We start from the raw sequence: 26,580 nt of genomic DNA, 5'->3' as shown, positions 1-26,580 counted from the left end.
CGGAAACAGCTCCAGGCCGGAGCTCGAAGCATAGGGGCGCCTGCGCACCCGGCGGCTCACTGGGACGTTGCCTACTGACCTTTTCCGGAAACTTGCTGTTGGGGGGTTGGGGGGGGGTTGTGGAGAAACAGTAGTTGGTCTATCAGCGATCAGGGGACTGCAACAGGTTCGACGCAGAGGACCAACCTGCAATTCCGACTTTCAGTGGTGGGTTGGGTTCTCCCCGCCCCTACTCCGGCGCCTCCCAAGCGCCGCTCTCCGGCACAAAGCCCGCCCACTGCATGCGCTGAGCCACCACTTCCGCCCTCACCTCCCTCCAAGCAAGATGGCTGAGGAGCCGGAGTCTGCGCTGCAGCTCCCTCCCTCAATTGCTGCTGAAGGTGAAGGACCCACGGAGGTCTCCCCAGAAACAGCCACTCCGGAGCCCCCATCTTCCGCTGCAGTCTCTCCGGGAACAGAGGAACCTGCCGGTGACACCAAGAAGAAAAGTAATTTTCAGAGCAGTTTCACTGTGGGCAGAGGCGGGAGGTTGAGGTTGTCTTCGAATAGGGATGGCGGCTAATAAAGAAGCAAAATTTAGAGGAGGGCCGGTTCCAGACGAGGTTTTTGACCAGTCACGAGAGAGGAAGTATACTTTTCGGCTTTTAAGACGTTTGAGTTAAGTGCCTCGAAAGAAAGCTGTCTCTGGACGCACCTTCGCGGTGTGGTACCCAGTTTTTGAATGTCACGGCATTTATTACGCTGTACTCTCATCTTCCTTTGAAATGACCAGACTGAGAGCTCTTTGAAGGTGGGAACTCTGTGGGAACTTGATAGCTCCAGGTACTTAACGCGGGATCTAATTATTTGAATAATAATTTTAGCTAATAAGGATGGTCTGCGGCAAATCTGAATTAGAATCCACACCTTCCGACTAGGTCGCTGTTTTTTATACCAAATGCGTGTGATTTCACACCTTGGCCCAAAAAACGGGGGTTTTACCCAGCATGAAGACTGCTAAGGGAAAACTAAAGGCAGAGGCATCGCCTTTTTAAAAAATAAAAAAAAAAAAACACCGTTTTGGAATCTTTGTAAATGAATCATTTCGTTGCTTGAACTGGACCCTTTATTGCTTGAGAATTAGTCCTCAACCCTTTATTGCTTGAGAATTAGTTCGCCATTGTAAAATACAGTAATTCCTAAGTAGAGCACTCTATGTAGAGTTGCCTATGAGAAAATCAGGAAGTCGTTTTCTCACGTTGTGCTCAGTGATCTCACGCCCTTTCATCCATCATCACTTTCTGCTGCTGTGAAGGATAATTGTCTCTGCCAGCACTGTCCGCCTTTTAAGTCAGACTGCCTCTACATTTGGGGGAAATCTTTTCTGTCATTTACACATTATTCACCAATAGATAAACAAAAAACTATAATTATTTCTGTAGGTAACCACTAGACTCGTTCTTCAGATGAATCCCATGAGTTTTAGAGATTCTTTTTCTTTTTTATTGGAGTATATAGTTGGTTAACAATGTTGTGTTAGTTTCTGCTGTACAGCGAAGTGAATCAGTAGTGTTGTTCCCTTTTTTTCCCTTGCAATTTACTATAAGCAGAAACAGACTTTCAAAGAGTTTGTCTTAATATCTAGCAGTCTTAGTCAACAATTAACTACGTACTTGACCCTGAAGATTGCTGTGTAATACTGTGACTAAAAAATAAGGCCCACATTCCCAGATATGGCCTGAGGTTATATGGCATGTTTTCTTGAATCTGCACAATTTATGATTTTTAACCATCATTTAAAAATCGAATTTTCATCTTCTGGCTCCTGTGAGCATTTGAGTTAGCCTCTGTGATAGAAAACTTACTTTCTAGCTATTGAATGTCTACCCTGAAGTTGTCATCCTTTTTTGAGGACCTTTTCTCATGGAAAAAGCTTAAATATTTCATATGCTCCACCTTTGGTTTAATCTACGTATTACTGAAGCAGACCGAGCTTGTTAGTTATGGCGGCACTTTAGGATCACCTGAGGGAGCTTCTAAACATAGCAGTGCCGAGGCCCAATTTCCAGAAGATTCTGATTTAATTGATGTAGACATCTGTATTCTTATACATGTTCCCCCAGTTGAGTCTCCTGTGTAGCTAGAGTGGAGAACTACAAGCAAATCACCTTTAGAATTAAAAAAAGTAATAATAAAGTACAGCTATCATTATAATAAATATTTTTCCTTCTCTAGCTTCTTGCTCTCGCTCTCTTCTTCAGTAATTCTTCACTTCACTTTCTTCTTCACTTTCTTGCAATGCCCAGTTGCAACTGACTGATAGCCCCAGGGGATTGAAGGAACAGAGACAGGGAGGTATGGAAGGTGAGTTAACCAAAATCTCCTTAGTTATCTCCCAATTCATCTCTTTTGCTTAGATAACTGAGGGTAGGATTACTAAATGGAAGAAGGAAGATAAACTTTAGTAGGAAGATAAACTGTGCGTTATGTGTTCTAGATGGCTCCATTCCAGGGGTAAACATCAGTAAATTGATCTCAGTAACCTCATTGGGACCCAATTTTTAATACCAAGGAATGGGACAGGAAGGATGTAATAGAATAGAGTTGACTTTAGGGGGCAGCAGAACACCTCTGCTTTCAGTGTTTCCTTTGATTGTGGATGTCTTTTTAATTTTTTTAAATTGAAGTATAGTTAATTTACAATGTTGTGTTAGTTTCAAGTGTACGGCAAAGTGATTCAGTTATACATATATGTATATTTTCTTAATCAGATTCTTTTCCATTATACGTTATTACAAGATAGTATATTTCTCTGTGCTATAAGCAGGTCCTTGTGGTTTACCTATTTTATACATAGTAGTGTGTATATATAAATACCAAATTCCTAATCTATACCCCCATCCCCCCCATAACTTTGTTTTCTGTTTGTGACTCTATTTCTGTTTTGTAAATAAGTTCATTTGTACCATTTTTTCAGATTCCACATATAAGTAATATCATATGGTAATTGTTTTCCTCTGACTTCACTTAATATGATAATCTCTAGGTCCATCCATGTTGCTGCCAGTGGCATTATTTCGTTCTTTTTATGGCTGAATGATATTCCACATCCTCTTTACCCATTCATCTGTCGATGGACACTTAGGTTTCTTCCATGCCTTGGCTATTGTAAATAGTACTGCTATGAACATTCGGGTGCATATATCTTTTCGATCATGGTTTTCTCCAGATATATGCCCAGGAGTGGGATTGCAGGGTTTTATGGTAACTCTATTTTTAGTTTTTAGTTTTTTAAGGAACCTCCATACTGTTCTCCATAGTGGCTGCAATTTACATTCCCACCAACAGTATAGGAGGCTTCCTTTTTCTCCACACCCTCTCCAGCGTTTATTATTTGTGAACTTTTTAATGATGGCCATTCTGACTGGTGTGAGGTGATATTTCATTGTAGTTTTGATTTGCATTTCTCTAATAATTAACAACATTGAGCATCTTTCATGTGTCTTTTGGCTGTCTGTATGTCTTCTTTGGAGAAATGTCTATTTAGGACTTCTGCCCATTTTTTGTTTGGGTTGTTTGTTTTTTGATACTAAGCTGTAAGAGCTCTTTGTATATTTTGGAAATTAATCCCTTGTCTGTTGCATCATTTGCAAATATTTTCTCCCAGTCTTTTCATTTTGTTTATGGTTTCTTTCACTGTGCCAAAGCTTTTAACTTTCATTAGGTACCATTTGTTTACATTTGCTTTTATTTCCATTACTCTAGGACACTAATCCAAAAAAATATTGCTGCAGTTTATGTCAGAGAGTGTTCTGCCTATGTTTTCCTCTGGGAATTTTATAGTATCCGGTCTTACATTTAGGTCTTTAATATATTCTGAGTTTATTTTTGTGTATGGTGTTAGTGAATGTTCTAATTTCATTCTTTTACATGTAGCTGTCTAGTTTTCCCAGCACCACCTACTGAAGACACTGTCTTTTCCCATTGTATATTCTTGTCCCCTTTGTAGTAGATTGCTTGACCCTAAGTGCGTTGGGTTTATTTCTGGGCTCTCTATCCTGTTCCATTGATCTATGTATCTGTTTTTGTGCCAATACTGTACTGTTTTGATGACTGTAGCTTCATAGTATAGTCTGAAGGCAGGGAGTGTGATTCCTCCAGCTCTGTTCTTCTTTCTCAAGATTGTTTTGGCTATTCAAGGTCTTTTATATTTCCATATAAAATTTAAAAATATTTGTTTTAGTTCTGTGAAAAATGCCATTGGAAATTTTATAGAGATTGCATTGAATATGTAGATTACTTTGGGTAGCATAGTCATTTTAACAACACTGATTATTCCAACCCAAGAACACAGTATATCTTTCTATCTGTTTGTGTTGTTTTCAATTTCTTTCATCAGTGTCTTAGAGTTTTTGGAATACAGGTCTTTTGCCTCCTTAGGTATGTTTATTCCTAGGTAATTTATTCTTTTTCATACAATGGTAAATGAAATTATTTCCTTAATTTCTCTTTCTGATATTTTGTTGTTAGTATGTAGAAATGCAACAGATGGGACTTCCCTGGTGGTCCAGTGGTTAAGACTCTGCGCTCCCAGTGCAGGAGCACAAGTTCGATCCCTGGCCAGGGAACTAAGATCCCGCATCCCTCACAGTGCAGCCTAAAAAAAAAAAAAAAAAAAAGGAAATGCAACAGATTACTGTACATTAATTTTGTGTCAAGCAACTTAACCGAATTCATTGAAGAGCTCTAGAAGTTTTGTATCACATTGATTGATTTGCAGATATTGAAAACTCCTTACATCCCTGGGATAAATCCCACTTGATCATGGTGTATGATCCTTTTCATGTATTGTAGGGATCAGTTTGCTAGTATTTTGTTGAGGATTTTTGCATCTATGTTCATTGGTGATACTGGCCTACAATTTTCTTTTTTTGTGATGTCTTTTTCTGGTTTTGGTATCAGGGTGATGATGGCCTCAGAGTAGTCTCTTATGATCCTTTGTATTTCTGTGGTGTCTGTTGTAACTTCTACTTTTTCATTTCTGATTTTATTAATTTGGGCCCTCTCCCTTTTTTTCTTGATGAGTCTGACTAAAGGGTTATCAATTTTGTTTATCTTTTCAAAGAACCAGCTTTTAGTTTCTTTGATCTTTTCTGTTGTTTTCTTCATCTCTGTTTCATTTATTTCTGCTCTAATCTTTATGATTTCTTTCCTCCTGCTAACTTTGGGTTTTGTTTGTTCTTCTTTCTCTAGTTGCTTTAGATGTAAGGTTAAGTTGTCTGAGATTTTTCTTGTTTCCTGAGGTAAGCTTGTATCACTCTGAACTTTCCTTTTACAACAGCTTTTGCTGTGTTCCACAGGTTTTAGATCATTATGTGTTCGTTTTCATTTGTCTCTAGGTATTTATAATTACCTCTCTGATTTCTTCAGTGAGCCATTGGTTGTTTAGTAGCATATTGTTTAGCTTCCACGTGTTTGTGTTTTTTGCAGTTTTTTTCTAGTAGTTGATTTCTAGCCTTGTAATGTTGTGGTCGGAAAAGATGTTTGACATGAATTCAGTTTTCTTAAATTTACCAAGGCTAGCTTTGTGTTGCAGCATGTGATCTATCCTAGAGAATGTTCCATGTGTACTTGAAAAGAATGTGTATTCTCCTGCTTTCGGTTGGAATGTTTTGTAACTATCAGTTAAGACTGTCTAACCTAATGTGTTGTTTAAGGCCTGTATTTCCTTATTGATTTTCTGTCTGGATAATCTGTCCATTGATGTAAGTGGAGTGTTAAAGTCCCCCACTATTGTTGTGTTACTGTCAGTTACTCCTTTTATGTCTGTTAACATTTGCCTTATATATTGAGGTGCTCCTGTGTTGGGTGCATATATATTTACAATTGTTATATCTTCTTCTATTGATCCTTTCATTATTATGGAGTGTCCTTCTTTGTCTCTTGTAACAGTCTTTATTTAAAAGTCTATTTTGTCTGATATAAATATTGCAACTGTGGCTTTCTTTGGAGTTCTGTTTGTGTGGAATACCTTTTTTCCATCTCCACACTTTCTGTCTGTATGTGTGTCTAGATCTGAAATGTGTCTCTGGTGGGCAGGAAAATATATGGGTCTTGTTTTTGTATCCATTCAGCCAGTCTGTCTTTGGTTGGAGCATTTAGTCCATTTTCACTTAAGGTAATTATTGATATGTATGTTCCTATTGCCATTTTGTTAATTATTTTGGATTTATCTTCGTAGGTCTTTTTTTTCCCCTTTTCTTCTTTTGTTCTTTTCTCTTGTGATTTGATGACTGTCTTTAGTATTATGTTTGGATTCCTTTTTCTTTTTTGTGTGTGTATCTATTATAGATTTTTGTTTTGCAATTAACACGAGGTTTTTGTATAGGAGCCTATATCTGTACGTGCTTGTTTTAAGTTGCTGATCTCTTAATTTCAAATGCACTTTAGATACCCTGCATTTGTACTCTTCTCCTATCAATATTACTGTTTTGATATTATATTTTACATCTAATTGTTTTGTGTATCCTTTAACTATTATGGATATAGATGATTTTACAATTTTTGTCTTTTAACTTCCCTACTAGCTTTGTGTGTGGATGATTTCCTGCCTTTATTATATGTTTGCCTTTACCAGTGAGCTTTTCTGTATCATAATTTTCTCATTTCTATTTGTGGCCTTTTATTTTCCACCTACAGAAGTTCTTTTAGCATTTGTTATAAAGCTGGTTTGGTGGTGCTGAATTCTTCTAGCTTTTGCTTGTCTGTAAAGCTTTTGATTTCTCCATCAAATCTGAACAAGAGCCTTGGTGGGTAGAGTGTTCTTGGTTGTAAGTTTTTCTCTTTCATCACTTTAAGTATATCATGCCACTCCCTTCTGACATGAAGTGTTTCTGCTAAAAAATCAGCTGATAGCCTAATGAGAGTTCCCTTGTATATTGCTTTTGATATTTTCTCTTTATCTTTAATTTTTGTCATTTTGGTTACAATGTGTCATAGTGTATTTCTCTGTGGGTCAATCGTGTATGAGACTCTCTACACTTCCTAGACTTGGGTGACTGTTTGCTTCCCTAGGTCAGGGAAATTTTCAGCTATTATCTCTTCAGATATTTTCTCAGGCCCGATCTCTCTCTCTTCTCCTTCTGGGATATAATGTGAATATTACCACATTTGATGTTGTCTCAGAAGTCTCTTAAACTGTCCTCATTTCTTTTCATTCTATTTTCTTTATTCTGTTTGGTGGCAGTGATTTCCAGTATTTTGTCAGAAGAACTGATACATTTTTCTGCCTCATTTAGTTTAATGTTGATTCCTTCTAGTGCACTTTTCTCTTCAGTTACTGTATTTTTCAATTCCATTTGGTTGTTCTTTATATTTTCTAATTCTTTTTAATGAAGTAACTTCAGGAGACAGATTCATAGTCTCTCTGTTTGCATCTTTGTATTTTGAATTATTGAAACCTTTGATTTCTCAGAAACCTTTTTGGCCCCTAGTTTTTGTATTTTCTTTTTAATAATTTTTATTGTTTTCCTTTATTTAAAAGTTTACTGTAGAAAACTTGGTGGTTACAAAAAGCACAAGTAAAATCAAGTGATTATCACCTATAATATCCCTACTGGGAAATATCATTTTGGTGCATATTCCACATTTATGTGAATATGTGCCTGTGATGGTTTTAATGAAATTGAAATCATATGCTGCTTTATATTTAGTATTTTTTGATAATTTTTTCATACTATTAAATATGCTTTTATAGTATCTTTAATGGCAGCTTAATTATTTTAAGGTTTAATAAGTGAGTTATTACCTGGTACTGTTCTAAACACTTTATATGTATTCATTTAATCTTCATAACAGTCTTATCAGGTTCCTGCTATTATCCTCATTTTACAAGTGAAGAAAATGTGGTACAAAGAGATTAAAGAGCTTATCTAGATATATGTATACATACTTAGCAAGTGGCAGAGCCAGGATTTTGAACCCAGGAAGTTCAGAGTGTGTGCTTTATATCTTTACTACAGTATATACATCCTACCATAGAGTATAATATCCTTTACTTAACCAATCTCCTCTAAATATCTTTGTTGGAAATTTAGGTTTACCATTGTTTTCAATAAAAATAAATGTTTCGATGAAGGTGAAATTCTTCTAATTGAATCTTTTCATATCTTCCATTTATCATCTCAGGCATACTTCCAGTATCATAAATACATAAACTGTATGTTGATTGAAAGTTTAAGTTTTCTGAAGTCTTTTATATCACATTCTCTTTAGATGTTTCAGTGTACTTGTCAGTATAGTTTATCATTGAACAGCATGGGTTTGAACTAAGCAGGTCTACTTACACATGGACTGTTATCAATAAATATGTACTAGAATACTACATAATCCATTGTAGGTTGAATCCGTGATGCAGAACTGTGGATCCAGAGGGCTGAGTGTAAAGTTATAGGCGGATTTCCGACTGTCTGGACATTGATGCCCCTAATTCCTGTTTTGATTGTGTCAACTGTATTTTTTTTTTCCTTTACAGTTGACATCCTGCTAAAGGCTGTGGGAGACACTCCTATAATGAAAACAAAGAAATGGGCTGTAGAGCGAACCCGAACCATCCAAGGACTCATTGACTTCATCAAAAAGTTCCTTAAACTGGTGGCTTCAGAACAGTTGGTAAGAAAACAATGGTGATCATTTCCCTACAAAAATTCACAAAACATTTGTCTCTCAGTATTCAAGGGGGATTTCAGGAGCATCCTTTGCAGATGCTCAGGTTCCTTATATAAGATGGCATATTTGCGTATAATCTGTACATATTCTCCCTTATACTTTAAATCATTTTTAGATCATTTATGATACCTAACACAATGTAAATGCTACATAAATAGTTGCTGGTACACGGCAAATTAAAGTTTTGCTTTTTGGAACTTTCTGGCATTTTTTTCCCCAAATATTTTCCATCACATTTGGATGAATCTGAGGGAGGATGCAGAGCTCATGGATACAGAGGGGTTACTATAGCTCCTAGGCAACAATGAATAACTGTTGTATATAGAAATACATATGGAGCCACATATGTTACTTCAGTAATGTCCTTTTATTTCTTTTGTTAGTGGAATTTCTGTGCTTTATTGAAGGATTCTCTGGAGAACCCTGAAAAGAAATGAATTTTAGATTTGCTTTTAAATGTGGACTAATTTTTTTTTTTTAACCTACCATATTGGTTGTTTTCCTCAAAAAGTCACTGAATGCCCATGCAGAAAGATCTATCATAGAATACTGGTACAGAAAGTTTTGGGTTTTCTTTGTTTTGGTATTAATGTTGCTTCCTTCCCATTTTTCTCAAGGTAATCAATATACCTTTGCCATGTGCTGTGGAAGAACTAAGAGGTATACAGTTGACCCTTGAACAACATGAGTTTGAACTGTGGCAGTCCACTTATACGTGGATTTTTTTCAATAAATACATACTATACTACTACACAACCTGCAGTTGGTTGAATCTGCCTCGTACACAGATTTTTGATGCAGAGTGTGGGCGCCCCAACCCCCTCGTTTTTAAGGTTCAGGTGTACTTATTTCATATGATACATGTTAAGCATTTCACGGTGAGTTGTTAGGATTAAAAATTTAAATGCCACAGGTTTTTAATTTGGCCACAGAAATTTAAATGTCTACATGTATTTGACATTTTGTCACATGTTATGTTAATATATGGAATGCCTTTATCTTCAGACCACAATCTTGGTCATTGTTAACTCAGGTAATGTATATGTGGATAGATAATTGAAGAATCACTAAGTATTTTTTAAATACAGTTATGTGTAAGGATTGGGAAGGGCTATAGTTGATTGTGAACACAAGAGTGAGAACTGGTAGAATGAATGAAGTGATTTTTTATGAAAGTGAGGTGTGTTGGAATTTATTTTTTGTCAATGAAAAGGAGGAAACTACTCTGATCTAAGATTTTGGTGGTAAGTGGCTTTCACAAAAGTGTCATGTCATGGGTGCAAAAGTAAGTGCAAGATAGGTTAATCACTAGAAGTTATTTGAGGTAAGGATAACATAGAACCAGGGATTCCTCCAAAGGAAGTTGTAAGGGAAAAGTGATGGGGATTTTTGAGTTTTACAGGTGAACATCTCTGTTTTTGATCACTCGGAGTGAGAAAAGATCTGTTTTATAAGAGTGCCGTGTAGAATTTAATTAAATTTCAGAGATGGGCAAGAATATTATAGTGCCATCCACTTGCATATGGTAGCTAAAACCTGAGGAGCAGAGGACCTTGCCTAGAGTCCAAGTCTAAATGGAAAAGTTAGGGTGGTGAGGACATACACTTAAGAGAAATGAGCAGAGGTTATCTCTACTAAGGGTATACCATGAAGAGTTGGAGAGGTAGGTAACCAGAAGAGTACCAAGTAATTAAGGCATTACTTTTAGAAATTTGTGGATATAAGAAAAGGTGAAAGAATGTGTTCTGTGTTCTATGTTAATGTTAGAGTTTTGACATTTTGTATTGCTTATATTCAGTAATCTGAAAGGATGTGGTTGAAGTCAATATATATTAGGTTGAACCATGTAAAACTGTCATCAATCAATCATTTTAACCAAAAAAACTCAGCAATTTCATATGGTCCAACTTTAAACCTTTGTAGCAAATCTGATTATCTCTTCCCATTTAAGCAATAGGAAACATAAACAAAAGTAGTCTTTTTTGTCACTTTTCTAGATTAAACTAGAACTCACATCTTCTGGCTTCATAGAGCTATACCCTACATTATTTTCACAAAATAAATGTCAAAAGAAAAAGTAATGCTGGGGATTCTGGGAAGATAGCAGTGGTGTCAGAAGGCATGAATTCCCACAAAAATATACTCAACTAGAAAGCAAAACCAAAACCCCATGATCAGTATACTTATAACAAAACTTAGATGACAAGTATCCTCCTGAAACCTAAGATTCAAGTTGGTGGGAATACCCACCAATGACCACAGGATCTGCGTCCTATTAGCAAATGTGCTGAAAAAAATAAACAGTAGGATTGGCATCTGATAACACTGAGAAAGGGAGAACCTGGAAATAGCTAACAGGCATTCACTGGAAAGTACAGTGGGCCAATTTAAGAATAGTAGCTGAAATTGAGAGCGTTTGATTCTTTCCAATAGCAGGTGATTACAATATATCTGCACTAAGGAGGACTTAAGGGACTGGAGCAGTCTATCCCCTGAGAACTCTCAAAACAGACTCTGGCTCCCTTCCAAGACAAGATACCACACTGAAGAGGAACTTCTGGAAGTGAAACACATTTAAGCAGGGAAAGGAAGGAAAAAGAAGGACCTGGTCAAAATGGAGAGGAACAACCTGGAAAGCTCAGAAAACAGAGCTGCGGGACTTCCCTGGTGGTGCAGTGGTTAAGAATCCGCCTGCCAATGCAGGGGACATGGGTTTGATCCCTGGTCTGGGAAGATCCCACATGCCGCGGAGCAACTAAGCCCATGCGCCACAACTGCTGAGCCTGCGCTCTAGAGCCCGTGAGCCACAACTACTGAGGCCGCGTGCCACAACTACTGAAGCCCGCACGCCTAGAGCCTGTACCCCGCAACTAGAGAAAGCCCACATGCAGCAACGAAGACCCAGTGCAGCCATAAATAAATAAAATGTTAATTGTTAAAAAAAAGAAAGAAAGAAAGAAAGCAGACCTCCATATTGTTCAACACTATACAAAAAACAACAGTAGAGGGAGCTCTGTGGAGTTAGAAAAACTACACTAACCCATTTCATTCTAAAAGTTGAAGAAAACTGATTTCATATACAAGTAAGCAACAGAGGAGTATCAAGGTCAAATCCTGCACAATGTTATAAGGAAGCAAAATAAAGAACAGAGTAACATCCCTAAAGACAATGAAAGCATGCCAGAGAAAAATGTGCCTACAAGCAAGTCAGTAACTGATTTATTATGTCAAAACAAGTGTCAAAAGGAAGGTGATAGAAGACGCGAAATAACAACATAAATCAGCAGTAGGAAAACTTGAAGTGACAGAGCTCAGGAAAAGAATTATAGGTTAAAAGTTATTTCAGAAATGAGACTAAACTAGATGGAATATAAGAGCAAATAAACAACAGGTAATGGCTGAAGAAAAATAGAAGAAAAAAAAAGAATTTTCAAAGTCAAAAAGATATACCTAGGAATAAACATACCTAAGGAGGTAAAAGACCTATACTCTGAAAACTATAAGAAACTGATGAAAGAAATAGAAGATGGGCGGGTCTGGGCAAGATGGCGGAACAGTAAGACGTGGAGATCACTTTCCTTCCCACAGATACATTAGAAATACATCTACACGTGGCACTGCTCCTACAGAACACCCACTGAATGCTGGCAGAAAACGTCAGACCTCCCAAAAGGCAAGAAACTCCCCACGTACTTGGGTAGGGCAAAAGAAAAAAGAAATAACAGAGACAAAAGAATAGGGACGGCACTTGCACCAGTGGGAGGGAGCTGTGAAGGAGGAAAGGTTTCCACACACTAGGAAGCCCCTTCGTGGGCGGAGACTGCGGGTGGCAGAGGGGGGAAGCTTCGGAGCCATGGAGAAGAGTGCAGCCACAGGGGTGCGGAGGGCAAAGCGGAGAGATTCCCGCACGGAGGATCGGTGCCGACCAGCACTCACCAGCCTGAGAGTCTTCTCTGCTCACCCGCCGGGGCGGGCAGGGGCTGGGAGCTGAGGCTCGGGCTTCAGTCAGATCCCAGGGAGAGGACTGGGGTTGGCGGCGTGAACACAGCCTGAAGGGGTTAGCGCACCACAGCTAGCCAGGAGGGAGTCCGGGAAAAAGTCTGCAACTGCCGAACAGGCAAGAGACTTTTTCTTGCCTCTTTGTTTCGTGGCGCTCAAGGAGAAGGGGATTCAGAGCGCCGCCTAAACGAACTCCAGAGGCAGGCGCGAGCCGCGGCTATCAGCGTGGACCCCAGAGACGGGCATGAGACGCTAAGGCTGCTGCTGCTGCCACCAAGAAGCCTGTGTGCGAGCACAGGTCACTCTGCACACCGCCCCTCCTGGGAGCCGGTGCAGCCCGCCACGGCCAGGCTCCCGTGATCCGGGGACAACTTCACCGGGAGAACGCATGGTGTGCCTCGGGCTGGTGCAACGTCACGCCGGCCTCTACTGCCGCAGGCTCGCCCCGCATCCGTACCCTTCCCTCCGCCCCGCCTGACTGAGCCAGAGCCCCCGAAGCAGCTGCTCCTTTAACCCCGTTCTGTCTGGGCGGGGAACAGACGCCCTCAGGTGACCTACACGCAGAGGCGGGTCCAAATCCAAAGCTGAACCCCGGGAGCTGTACGAACAAAGAAGAGAAAGGGAAATCTCTCCCAGCAGCCTCAGAAGCAGTGGATTAAAGCTCCACAAACAACTTGATGTACCTGCATCTGTTGAATACCTGAATAAACAACGAATCATCCCAACTTCAGGAGGTGGACTTTGGGAGCAGGATATATTAATTTTTCCCCTTTTCCTTTTTTGTGGGTGTATATGTGTATGCTTCTGGGTGAGATTTTGACTGTATAGCTTTGCTTTCATCATTTGTCCTAGGGTTCGGTCCGTCTTTTTTTTTTTTTTTTTTTTACTTAAAAATTTTTTTTTCTTAATAAACGTTTTTTAATAATTTTTCTTTATTTTCTATTTTTAAAAATTAAAAAAAATTTTTTCTTCATAAGTTTTTTCATATTTTTTGTTTTAAAAAATTAAGAAAATTTTTTTCCTTAAGAAATTTGTTTGTAATAATTTTTCCCTTATTTTTATAATAAAAAATTAATAAATTTATTTTTAAAATTAAAAAAATTTTTCTCTTAACTTTTTCTTAATTTTTTTTCTTATTTTTTATTATAATAGCTTTATTTTATTTTATTTTAGCCTCTTTCTTTCTTTCTTTCTATTTTTTCTCCCTTTTATTCTGAGCCGTGTGGATGAAAGGCTCTTGGTGCTCCAGCCAGGCATCAGGGCTGTGCCTCTGAGGTGGGAGAGCCAACTTCATCTCTCAGAGATCTCCATCTCAACATCAAGACCTAGCTTCACTCAACGACCAGCAAGCTACAGTGCTGGACACCCTATGCCAAACAACTAGCAAGACAGGAACACAGCCCCATCCATTAGCAGAGAGGCTGCCTAAAGTCATAATAAAGCCACAGACACCCCAAAACACACCACCAGATGTGGACATGCCCACCAGAAAGACAAGATCCAGCCTCATCCACCAGAACACAGGCACTAGTCCCCTCCACCGGGAAGCCTACACAACCCACTGAACCAACCTTAGCCACTGGGGACAGATACCAAAAACAACGGGAACTACGAACCTGCAGCCTGTGAAAAGGAGACCCCAAACACAGTAAGATAAGCAAAATGAGAAGACAGAAAAACACACAGCAGATGAAGGAGCAGGGTCAAAACACACCAGACCTAACAAATGAAGAGGAAATAGGCAGTCTACCTGAAAAAGAATTCAGAATACTGATAGTAAAGATGATCGAAAATCTTGGAAATAGAATAGACAAAATGCAAGAAACATTAACAAGGACGTAGAAGAACTAAAGAGGAACCAAGCAATGATGAAAAACACAATAATGAAATTAAAAATACTCTAGATGGGATCAATAGCAGAATAACTGAGGCAGAAGAACGGATAAGTGAACTAGAAGATAAAATAGTGGAAATAACTACTGCAGAGCAGAATAAAGAAAAAAGAATGAAAAGAACTGAGGACAGTCTCAGAGACCTCTGGGACAACATTAAACGCACCAACATTCGAATGATAGGGGTCCCAAAAGAAGAAAAGAAAAAGAAAGGGACTGAGAAAATATTTGAAGAGATTATAGTTGAAAACTTCCCTAATATGGGAAAGGAAATAGTTAATCAAGTCCTGGAAGCACAGAGAGTCCCATACAGGATAAATCCAAGGAGAAACACGCCAAGACACATATTAATTAAACAATCAAAATTTAAATATAAAGAAAACATATTAAAAGCAGCAAGGGAAAAACAACAAATAACACACAAGGGAATCCCCATAAGGTTAATCCCCATAAGGTTAACAGCTGATCTTTCAGCAGAAACTCTGCAAGCCAGAAGGGAGTGGCAGGATATACTTAAAGTGATGAAGGAGAAAAACCTACAACCAAGATTACTCTACCCAGCAAGGATCTCATTCAGATTTGATGGAGAAATTAAAACCTTTAGAGACAAGCAAAAGCTGAGAGAGTTCAGCACCACCAAACCAGCTTTACGACAAATGCTAAAGGAACTTCTCTAGGCAAGAAACACAAGAGAAGGAAAACACCTACAATAACAAACCCAAAACATTTAAGAAAATGGGAATAGGAACATACATATCAATAATTACCTTAAATGTAAATGGATTAAATGCTCCCACCAAAAGACAGACTGGCTGAATGGATACAAAAACACGACCCATATATATGCTGTCTACAAGAGACCCACTTCAGACCTAGAGACACATACAGACTGAAAGTGAGGGGATGGAAAAAGATATTCCATGCAAATGGAAATCAAAAGAAAGCTGGAGTAGCAATTCTCATATCAGACAAAATAGACTTTAAAATAAAGACTATTACCAGAGACAAAGAAGGACACTATATAATGATCAAGGGATCGATCCGAGACGAAGGTATAACAATTGTAAATATTTATGCACCCAACATAGGAGCACCTCAATACATAAGGCAAGTACTAACAGCCATAAAAGGGGAAATCGACAGTAACACAATCATAGTAGGGGACTTTAACACCCCACTTTCACCAATGGACAGATCATCCAAAATGAAAATAAATAAGGAAACACAAGCTTTAAATGATACATTAAACAAGATGGACTTAATTGATATTTATAGGACATTCCACCCAAAAACAACAGAATACACATTTTTCTCAAGTGTTCATGGAACATTCTCCAGGATAGATCATATCTTCGGTCACAAATCAAGCCTTGGTAAATTCAAGAAAATTGAAATCATATCAAGTATCTTTTCCGAGCACAACGCTATGAGACTAGATATCAATTACAGGAAAAGATCTGTAAAAAATACAGACACATGGAGGCTACACAATACACTACTTAATAACGAAGTGATCACTGAAGAAATCAAAGGGGAAATCAAAAAATACCTAGAAACAAATGATAATGGAGACATGACGACCCAAAACCTATGGGATGCAGCAAAAGCAGTTATAAGAGGGAAGTTTATAGCAATACAAGCCTACTTCAAGAAACAGGAAACATCTCGAATAAACAACCTAACCTTGCACCTAAAGCAATTAGAGAAAGAAGAACAAAAAATCCCCAAAGCTAGCAGAAGGAAAGAAATTATAAAGATCAGATCAGAAATAAATGAAAAAGAAATGAAGGAGACAATAGCAAAGATCAATAAAACTAAAAGCTGATTCTTTGAGAAGATAAACAAAATTGATAAACCATTAGCCAGACTCATCAAGAGAAAAAGGGAGAAGACTCAAATCAATAGAATTAGAAATGAAAAAGGAGAAGTAACCACTGACACTGCAGAAATACAAACGATCATGAGAGATTACTACAAGCAACTCTATGCCAATAAAATGGACAACCTGGAAGAAATGGACAGATTCTTAGAAATGCACAACCTGCCGAGACTGAACCAGGAAGAAATAGAAAATATGAACAGACCAATCACAAGCACTGAAATTGAAACTGTGATTAAAAATCTTCCAACAAACAAAAGCCCAGGACCAGATGGCTTCACAGGCAAATTCTATCAAACATTTAGAGAAGAGCTAACACCTATCCTTCTCAAACTCTTCCAAAATATTGCAGAGGGAGGAACACTCCCCAGCTCATTCTACGAGGCCACCATCACCCTGATACCAAAACCAGACAAAGATGTCACAAAGAAAGAAAACTACAGGCCAATATCACTGATGAACACAGATGCAAAAATCCTCAACAAAATACTAGCAAACAGAATCCAACAGCACATTAAAAGGATCATACACCATGATCAAGTGGGGTTTATTCCAGGAATGCAAGGATTCTTCAATATATGCAAATCAATCAACGTGATACATCATATTAACAAATTGAAGGAGAAAAACCATATGATCATCTCAATAGATGCAGAGAAAGCTTTCGACAAAATTCAACACCCATTTATGATAAAAGCCCTGCAGAAAGTAGGCATAGAGGGAACTTTCCTCAATATAAAGGCCATACATGACAAACCCACAGCCAACGTTGTCCTCAATGGTGAAAAACTGAAACCATTTCCACTAAGATCAGGAACAAGACAAGGTTGCCCACTCTCACCACTATTATTCAACATAGTTTTGGAAGTGTTAGCCACAGCAATCAGAGAAGACAAAGAAATAAAAGGAATCCAAATCGGAAAAGAACAAGTAAAACTGTCACTGTTTGCAGATGACATGATACTATACATAGAGAATCCTAAAGATGCTACCAGAAATCTGCTAGAGCTAATCAATGAATTTGGTAAAGTAGCAGGATACAAAATTAATGCACAGAAATCTCTTGCATTTCTATACACTAATGACGAAAAATCTGAAAGTGAAATTAAGAAAACACTCCCGTTTACCATTGCAACAAAAAGAATAAAATATCTAGGAATAAACCTACCTAAGGAGACAAAAGACCTGTATGCAGAAAATTATAAGACACTGATGAAAGAAATTAAAGATGATACAAATAGATGGAGAGATACACCATGTTCTTGGATTGGAAGCATCAACATTGTGAAAATGAGTCTACTACCCAAAGCAATCTACAGATTCAATGCAATCCCTATCAAACTACCACTGGCATTTTTCACAGAACTAGGACAAAAAATTTCACAATTTGTATGGAAACACAAAAGACCCCGAATAGCCAAAGCAATCTTGAGAACGAAAAATGGAGCTGGAGGAATCAGGCTCCCTGACTTCAGACTATATTACAAAGCTACAGTAATCAAGACAGTTTGCTACTGGCACAAAAAGAGAAATATAGATCAATGGAACAGGATAGAAAGCCCAGAGATAAACCCACGCACATATGGTCACCTTATCTTTGATAAAGGAGGCAAGCATATACAGTGGAGAAAAGACAACCTCTTCAATAAGTGGTGCTGGGAAAACTGGACAGGTACATGTAAAAGTATGAAATTAGAACATTCCCTGACACCATACACAAAAATAAACTCAAAATGGATTAAAGACCTAAGTGTAAGGCCAGACACTATCAAACTTTAGAGGAAAACATAGGCAGAACACTCTGTGACATAAATCACAGCAAGATCCTTTTTGACCCAGCTCCTAGAGAAATGGAAATAAAAACACAAACAAATGGGACCTAATGAAACTTAAAAGCTTTTGCACAGCAAAGGAAACCATAAACAAGACCAAAAGACAACCGTCAGAATGGGAGAAAATATTTGCAAATGAAGCAACTGACAAAGGATTAATCTCCAAGATTTGCAAGCAGCTCATGCAGCTCAATAACAAAAAAACAAACAACCCAATCCAAAAATGGGCAGAAGACCTAAATAGACATTTCTCCAAAGAAGATATACAGATTGCCAACAGACACATGAAAGAATGCTCAACATCATTAATCATTAGAGAAATGCAAATCAAAACTACAATGAGATATCATCTCACACCGGTCAGAATGGCCATCATCAAAAAATCTAGAAACAATAAATGCTGAAGAGGGTGTGGAGAAAAGGGGACACTCTTGCCCTGTTGGTGGGAATGTAAATTGATAAAGCCAGTATGGAGAACAGTATGGAGGTTCCTTAAAAAACTAAAAATAGAACTACCATACGACCCAGCAATCCCACTACTGGGCATATACCCTGAGAAAACCATAATTCAAAAAGAGTCATGTACCAAAATGTTCATTGCAGCTCTATTTACAATAGCCAGGACATGGAAGCAATCTAAGTGTCCATCATCGGATGAATGGATAAAGAAGATGTGGCACATATATACAATGGAATATTACCCAGCCATAAAAAGAAATGAAATGGAGGTATTTGTAGTGAGGTGGATGGAGTTAGAGTCTGTCATACAGAGTGAAGTAAGTCAGAAAGAGAAAAACAAATACAGTATGCTAACACATATATATGGAATCTAAGGAAAAAAAAAAAAAGGTCATGCAGAACCTAGTGTCAAGACAGGAATAAAGACACAGACCTACTAGAGAATGGACTTGAGGATATGGGGAGGGGGAGGGGTAAGATGTGACAGGGTGAGAGAGTGGCAGGGACATATATACACTACCAAATGTAAAATAGATAGCTAGTGGGAAGCAGCCACATAGCACAGGGAGATCAGCTCGGTGCTTTGTGACCACCTGGAGGGGTGGGATAGGGAGGGTGGGAGGGAGGGAGATGCAAGAGGGAAGAGATATGGGAACATATGTATATGTATAACTGATTCACTTTGTTATAAAGCAGAAACTAACACACCATTGTAAAGCAATTATACTCCAATAAAGATGTTTAAAAAAAAAAGAAATTGAAGACAACACAAACAGAAAGATATACTGTGTTCTTGGATTGGAATAATCAGTGTTGTTAAAATGACTGTGCTTCCCAAGGCAATCTACATATTCAATGCAATGTCTATAAAATTTCCAGTGGCATTTTTCACAGAACTAAACAAATATTTTTAAATTTTATATGGAAACATAAAAGACCCTGAATAGCCAAAACAATCTTGAGAAAGAAGAACAGAGCTGGAGGAATCACACTCCCTGCCTTCAGACTATACTGTGAAGCTACAGTCATCAAAACAGTACGGTATTGGCACAAAAACGGATACATAGATCAATGGAACAGGATAGAGAGCCCATAAATAAACCCACGCACTTATGGTCAAGCAATCTACTACAAAGGGGACAAGAATATACAAGGGAGAAAAGACAGTGTGTTCAGTAGGTGGTGCTGGGAAAACTGGACAGCTACATGTAAAAGAATGAAATTAGAACATTCACTAACACCATACACAAAAATAAACTCAGAATATATTAAAAACTTAAATGTAAGACCAGATACTATAAAATTCCTAGAGGAAAACAGGCAGAATACTTTGACATAAATTGCAGCAATACTTTTTTGGGTCAGTCTTCTAGAGTAAAGAAAATAAAAGCAAAAACAAACAAATGGGACCTAATTAAACTTAAAAGCTTTTGCATAGCAAAGGAAACCATCCACAAAACAAAAATACAACCTAATGAATGGGAGAATATATTTGCAAATGGTATGACCAATAAGGGATTAATATCCAACATATATAAACAGCTCATACAACTCAACGTCAAAAAAACAAACAACCCAATTGTAAGGTGGGCAGAAGAACTGAAAAGACATTTTTCCAAAGAGGAAATGCAGAGGGCTAACAGGCACATGAAAAGATCCTCAACATCAGTAATCATCAGGGAAATGCAAATCAGATCCACAGTGAGATATCACCTCACACCTGTCAGAATGGCTGTCATCAAAAAGAACACAAATAACAAATGTTGGCAAGGATGTGGAGAAAAGGGAACCCTTGTATACCGTTGGTAGGAATGTAATTTGGTGCAGCCACTGTGGAAAACAATATGGAGGTTTCTCAAAAAACTAAAGATAGAACTACCTTATGACCCAGCAATTCCACTCCTGGGTATACATCTGAAGAAAACAAAAACACTTGTTCGAAAAGATACGTGCACCCCTGTGTTCATAGCAGCATTATTTACAGCTGCCAAGATACGGAAGCAACCTAAGTATCCATCAACAGATAAATGGATAGAAGATGTGTACACACACACACGCGCGCGCGCACACACACACACACACACACACACACACACACACAATGGAATACTACTCAGCCATAAAAAAGAAAGAAATTTTGCCATTTGCAGCAACATAGATGGACTTGGAGGGCATTATGCTAAGTGAAGTGAGTTAAAGACAAATACTGTATGATATAACTTTACATGGAATCTAAAAAATACAACAAACTAGTGAATATAACAAAAAAGAAGCAGACTCACAGATATAGGGAACAAACTAGTGGTTTCCAGTTTGGAGGCGGGGGGGCACAATATGTGGGTGGAGGAGTGGGATATACAGACTGAAGGATGCAAGATAGGCTGAAGGATGTGTTATACAACATGGTGAACATAGCCAATATTTAGTAATAACTGTAAATGGAAAGTAACCTTTAAAAATTGTATAAAAAATTTTTTAACTTAAAAAAAACGTTAAACTGCAGCATTTGGTTGCTCAGGCTCGGGGATGGGACCGGGGGTAGAATGAAAGGTAAAAAGAATTTGAGAAAATGACAAATACTGAGTATGAACAAAGGAGAGTAAACACAGAAATAGGAGTCCCTGAAGAAGAAAACCAAAGCAAAGGAACAAAACAAATACTTAAAATTATAATTCAAGGGAAATTTCTTCTAAAAGATTTGAAACTACATATTAAAAAAATGTACCAAGATCCTGAGAATACCACCCAGTGTAACAATCACCCGGGACACATTCTGGTAAGATTACTGGATGTGAATAAAAAGAAAAATCCTTTGGACATCTAGGGGAAAAAGGACATGGCTTAGGAAATTAGGTTACCATCAAAGTTGAGCAGCAAAGATACAAAGAAAGTGTGAGATAAGGATTTTATATACTACAAAACTGACTTTTAATCAGGGCACAAAACTTTTAGCAGTGTGCAGGAACTCAAGAGAATGCTGTTCCCATGAACCCTTCCTACAAAATCTCAAGTTTATAACAACCAAAATAACTAAAGAGACATCTATATAAAGACTGGTGATTTAAAAACAAATCATTATTCTTTAAAATTTTATCCTCCTAAGCTCTAGCATTTAGCTAAAGATTGGGTTTTGAAATTTTTACCTCCATGGAACTTCCATTTAAACTACCTTAATTGCTTTTTTTAAATTAAAGTCACTTTCAGTTGCTAACTCCTGTTACAGAATTTTATTAAGTTCTTATAGTTCTCTACTGTATCTGCTGTACTGTCCCCTCAACACTCACATCTTACTTTTGTTTCTTTTGCCTGCAGAGTCCTAATTATTACTCTCTGCACCTAGTTAAGTCCTAATTTGTTCCTCAATTTTTTCTTCCAGAAAGCCTCTCCTGACCAAAAGGCTAGGCTAAACTAATGCCCCATCTTTGTGCTACAGACCTTGTCAGATGCATTTTTCCCATCTATATTCTTATCTTATTCAGGTATGTTTGCTTATTGAGAGGAGAGATCATATTAATCTTCATAATTTCACACCTTGTGCATTTCCTAGCACATAATAGACACTCAGGGATCGTTTGCTGAAATAAACTAAATTGTTGTCCAGAGCCCTTTTCCTAATTTAAAATGTTCCAAAGAGTAAAATCTATGTTCACTCATAGTTAAACTGTCAGGAACTAAACACAAATTATTATATCTGTATCACAGGAAATTCACATTAAATGCACACTGATTTCTGTTGTTTCTGAAATTGTGTTAGAACCTTACTCAGCCTTAATAATGAGTTGATATTTAAGCATGAACTATTTTTAAATAATTTAATAAGTCTAACTAATGTCTATTGAGTACATATATCAAGCACTTACACTTGATGTGTACTGTCTCATTTTATTTTTCCCAGCAGCTTCAAGAAGTATAGGTCCTATTATTTTCTGTATCTACAAACAAAGACACAGTTTGAGAAAAGTTATTTGTATTTATAGCCGGAATTCAAACCTAGATCTCAGTAGAGCCCCTACTCTTAATTACCACACTGTATTGCCTGAAGGAGAAATATAAGTGATATTTATTTTTGTTCTAGCTGGTGTCCCAAATAGTATCTATCAACCAACTATTCTGATAGATATATATTTTTAAGGACTATGTGAAGCCCAGGAAATTTGTCTTAAAATTTGATTGTAGACAAGGAAAATTGAATATGTTAACCTGCAAATAATGTTTTGTTTTCTAAAAAGAAAACTATCAGAAGTCACTTTGACACTGTGATCTTTTGTTTCAGTATCTTCGGGAATTTTTTAAGTACTATAAATGTTTTAGTAGAAACAGACTAAACTGAAACATTGAACAGTGAATCCTTTAAGAAACAAGGTTGTAAGGACATTAGGTTTCAATTATGCTACATTTTTGCTACTTCATTTGGCTGCAAGTGACTTTACAGTGGTCTCACCCAGCCTGAAATTCAGTACTTCTGAGAGTTTTCAGAGGTGGTAATGGTCAAAAAAATCCAACCGTGCATGCCATTTACTCAAGAAAAATGTACCAATTATCTCAATTATTAGATGTTTTTATCTGAGGCTGTGTGTGTAAAATTTTGTTAGGAGAAATTCTGTCTTTAATTATAAATAAATGAGAAAATTGATATTTTTACTAATGTAATTTCTTGGATAAACCTTCAAAAGCTGTTTGTAAAAACAAAAGTTTCTTAGTTATAAAAAGCTGGGAACAAAAATTCTGTTATTCCTCCAGAGGAAAGACATGCTCTTCATAAAGATCTCACTAATTGGCTAATTTATGAGAATTAGAAAGAAGGGGTTTAGGGAAGCTTTCTTCAGCTCTGAAGACAAACAATTTGAAATAGCTGGCTGATTGGCACCCAGAAAAATGCAGATTAATCTGGATACCATTAAAAATGAATCACCATAATTTTCTTCTTTCTTGCAGTTTATTTATGTGAATCAGTCCTTTGCCCCCTCCCCAGACCAGGAAGTTGGAACCCTCTATGAGGTAAAACATTACTGCTTTATCTTCTTCATGGAATATGCTCATCTGTGTATAGTATGATCATTAATTCATATCATTTAAAGAGATGATAAGCCATTCTTAATTGTCTATCAAGAAAAGAGATTACTTTCTTGTTCTCTGTTATATCTCTAACACCTTGAACTTAGTTGGATCTCAAATTATACAGTGATTGAAGAATTAAAGAATGAATAACACAAACAGAAGATGACTGTGAAATATGACCAGAAAGTAAGATCTCCTTTTAGAAGATCCTACATGTAGTATCTTCTACATTGTTTTTATAATCAGTAATCCAGATCTCCCTCCAAGAAATTGAAAAGGAGACTATGTAAGAATGACTTTATTCAGCATTCTTATAGCACCATTACTAGAAAATAGTACATACATTATAGTCAGATGTAGAGAAGGGACAAGGTTAAAATATGTGTGCTTATCTATGCTTAAGGTGCTTAAAGGACAAGTTTTATTAAACATTTATGATTACTAATATGTGTCCAATAGTAGCTTGCATCTGTTGAAAGAAATAGCCTTATAGATACATGTACATGTATTAGGATGTTTATGATCAGTATAACATTCTTTTTCTTAGTTTCATCTAAGAATAACAAAAATTGAGTTTAATTTATTGCCGTTTTTCTTTTTGTAGTGTTTTGGCAGTGATGGTAAACTGGTCCTGCATTACTGCAAATCTCAGGCATGGGGATGAGCTACAGAGGAAAAGATATTGCTAACTTAAAATGAAGTCTTCACAAGGAAAAGCTCTGAAAAGTTTTGATCTTGTGGCAAGAGACTTGTGGATGTGATCTCTTCAGCATGCATCTACTGTGACCATGTCTATACATTTAAAATATCCACAGAGTAGATGGACTCACAAAAATGTGATTTGTATTAAAACACAAATCAGCATAAAAGATGGACATTAGGGTTTACCCATTACTACAACTATTGCTCCCAGAGCTGCCTCCAAAGTATTGAAAGGAGACTAAGATTATATAAGCTGCTTTTGTACCACTTCTCAAAATGACTGAAATTGTTTACTTGAAAAATTAGCACTCTGCTGATTCCCCCCACCACCCATAAAAGTCAATTTATTAAAGAATTCTTTTGGGGCTTATTCAGGGGAGTGCAATTTGTTTGAGGTATGTGATATGCCTTTTCTCGTTTACATTTCTATCTACAGTGTTACGTTGTGAAACAAAGTTGCATTGACCTGCTGGCTTTATACCTTGCATAGTCCAGTAGAGGGCAACCCAGCTGGCAGGAAGAGTTAGGCAGTTTGGTTTTACCTCTTTGCCAGAAGATAATAGCTATTCCTGCTAATTTCTAGCAAACATCTAGCCAAGAGAGCACACATGTTGACACACCGGAAGATGCTTTAGAGAAAAATTTGTGGTTTCAGTTTAACTGTTTTATTGGGAAACAAGGAATTTTACAGATTTTGGACAAATGAGTCATCTAACTATTTTCAATCTTATCATGTAATGATTCTTGAGTCCCAGTGGTTATAACTGTGGTATTAATCTCTCTCTTACTTTTACAGTGTCGAAAGCACTCAATGAGTAAACGAGGCAGCATCTTTCAGTTTTTTATAATGAATTTTCCAACTTGAAAATACCCAAAGAATAATTGGAAAATAGCTAGATTTTATGTGTATTTCATGCCATGACTAAAAGTACCATTTTTTACTGATGCTATTAAACTGATAATTGCTTTAAATAAGATTTAACCTTTTTTCTTCATTCTGTATTGTATTTGTAAAACAGCATTTTTTTAAAAAATCCAATAAATTGAATGGAATGTTCAAACAGGATCTAAGGTGTATGCAAGAATTCTAAGTGTTTATTTTCGAAGGTGATGAGAATGATATGATTTTGTCAAAGGACTTTGAACTACACTTATGTCCTTTAAGTCCCAGAATGTACTTTATGGTTAATGATCTGCCATACATTATCATTAAGGGATGCTAAGGAAAGTTCAGTTTAAGGTGATGAAATCACTGTTCAGTTCTCATTCTTCTGCCCGAGAACAAATTGCTCAGTCCCCTTATAATGATGTCCCTGTTTAATAAATTAATGCAGCTAGTATTTAGCACTGAAATAATACAGGTTTGAATTGTGTAAAGGCTAAGTAAGAAATTAGGACGGTATGTTGAAAGCTGGAAAGAATATTATTTTCAGGTCAAATAAGTTGAATATGGGAAGGATCTGTTCTCTAGTTTGTGCTCTTACAGTTTACTGAAGGATATGAATATATTTATATGCATATATATTTAACAGATAGCAAAAATGTGTTTAATCTATGTTATCTTATGTTTACTGCTAAGGTTTCAAATGATAGACTATTACTTACTTCACAGTCAAAACTACTTGAGTTTGAATTTGTGTCATCAACTTAATTATTCTTTTTTGATTCTAAATAATTTATTAACTATTAAATCTGAGGTTAGCTAAATATGTATACTTGTTTTTTTCACCCACAACCTTTAAGAATATGTAGGGCTTTACATTTTTAAAACTGTATTTACATTATTCTGTGCTGACTTTACAACATTTACTCATAAGCCTGGATCCCATAAGTTATTTGGTTATTAGAAACCTAGAACGCAGTTCACAAAATATTTTTGCAGAGTCTGGTTTAAATTGAGCTTGGGGGGGTGGGGAACTAAACCCTCAGGTTATATTTTAAGTTTTCCATATTTATGAATGAGAAAATCAACATCAGTAATGCCACGCTTTATCTTACTGTGCAAAGATGACCCATTCCACATACAGTGTATATAATGTTAGAATAGTGTGCT

General features: G+C 37.1%; 1 protein-coding gene across 1 annotated transcript; it reads left to right on the top strand.

Annotated features, from left to right (window-relative positions):
- Positions 1-18: 18 nt before the first annotated feature.
- On the top strand, positions 19-26,082 carry ATG12 (autophagy related 12). The gene is made up of 4 exons (XM_036846934.1): positions 19-488; positions 8,513-8,649; positions 23,703-23,765; positions 24,430-26,082. Exons 1-4 carry the CDS (start codon positions 326-328, stop codon positions 24,487-24,489), a joined length of 423 nt encoding a protein of 140 aa, XP_036702829.1. The 5' UTR covers positions 19-325; the 3' UTR covers positions 24,490-26,082.
- Positions 26,083-26,580: the final 498 nt, after the last annotated feature.

Source organism: Balaenoptera musculus, chromosome 3, assembly GCF_009873245.2.
Source record: "Balaenoptera musculus isolate JJ_BM4_2016_0621 chromosome 3, mBalMus1.pri.v3, whole genome shotgun sequence".
Classification (NCBI taxonomy): domain Eukaryota; kingdom Metazoa; phylum Chordata; class Mammalia; order Artiodactyla; family Balaenopteridae; genus Balaenoptera; species Balaenoptera musculus.
The sequence above is the reverse complement of the archived record's forward strand: the minus strand, read 5'-3'. Positions and strand labels throughout refer to the sequence as shown.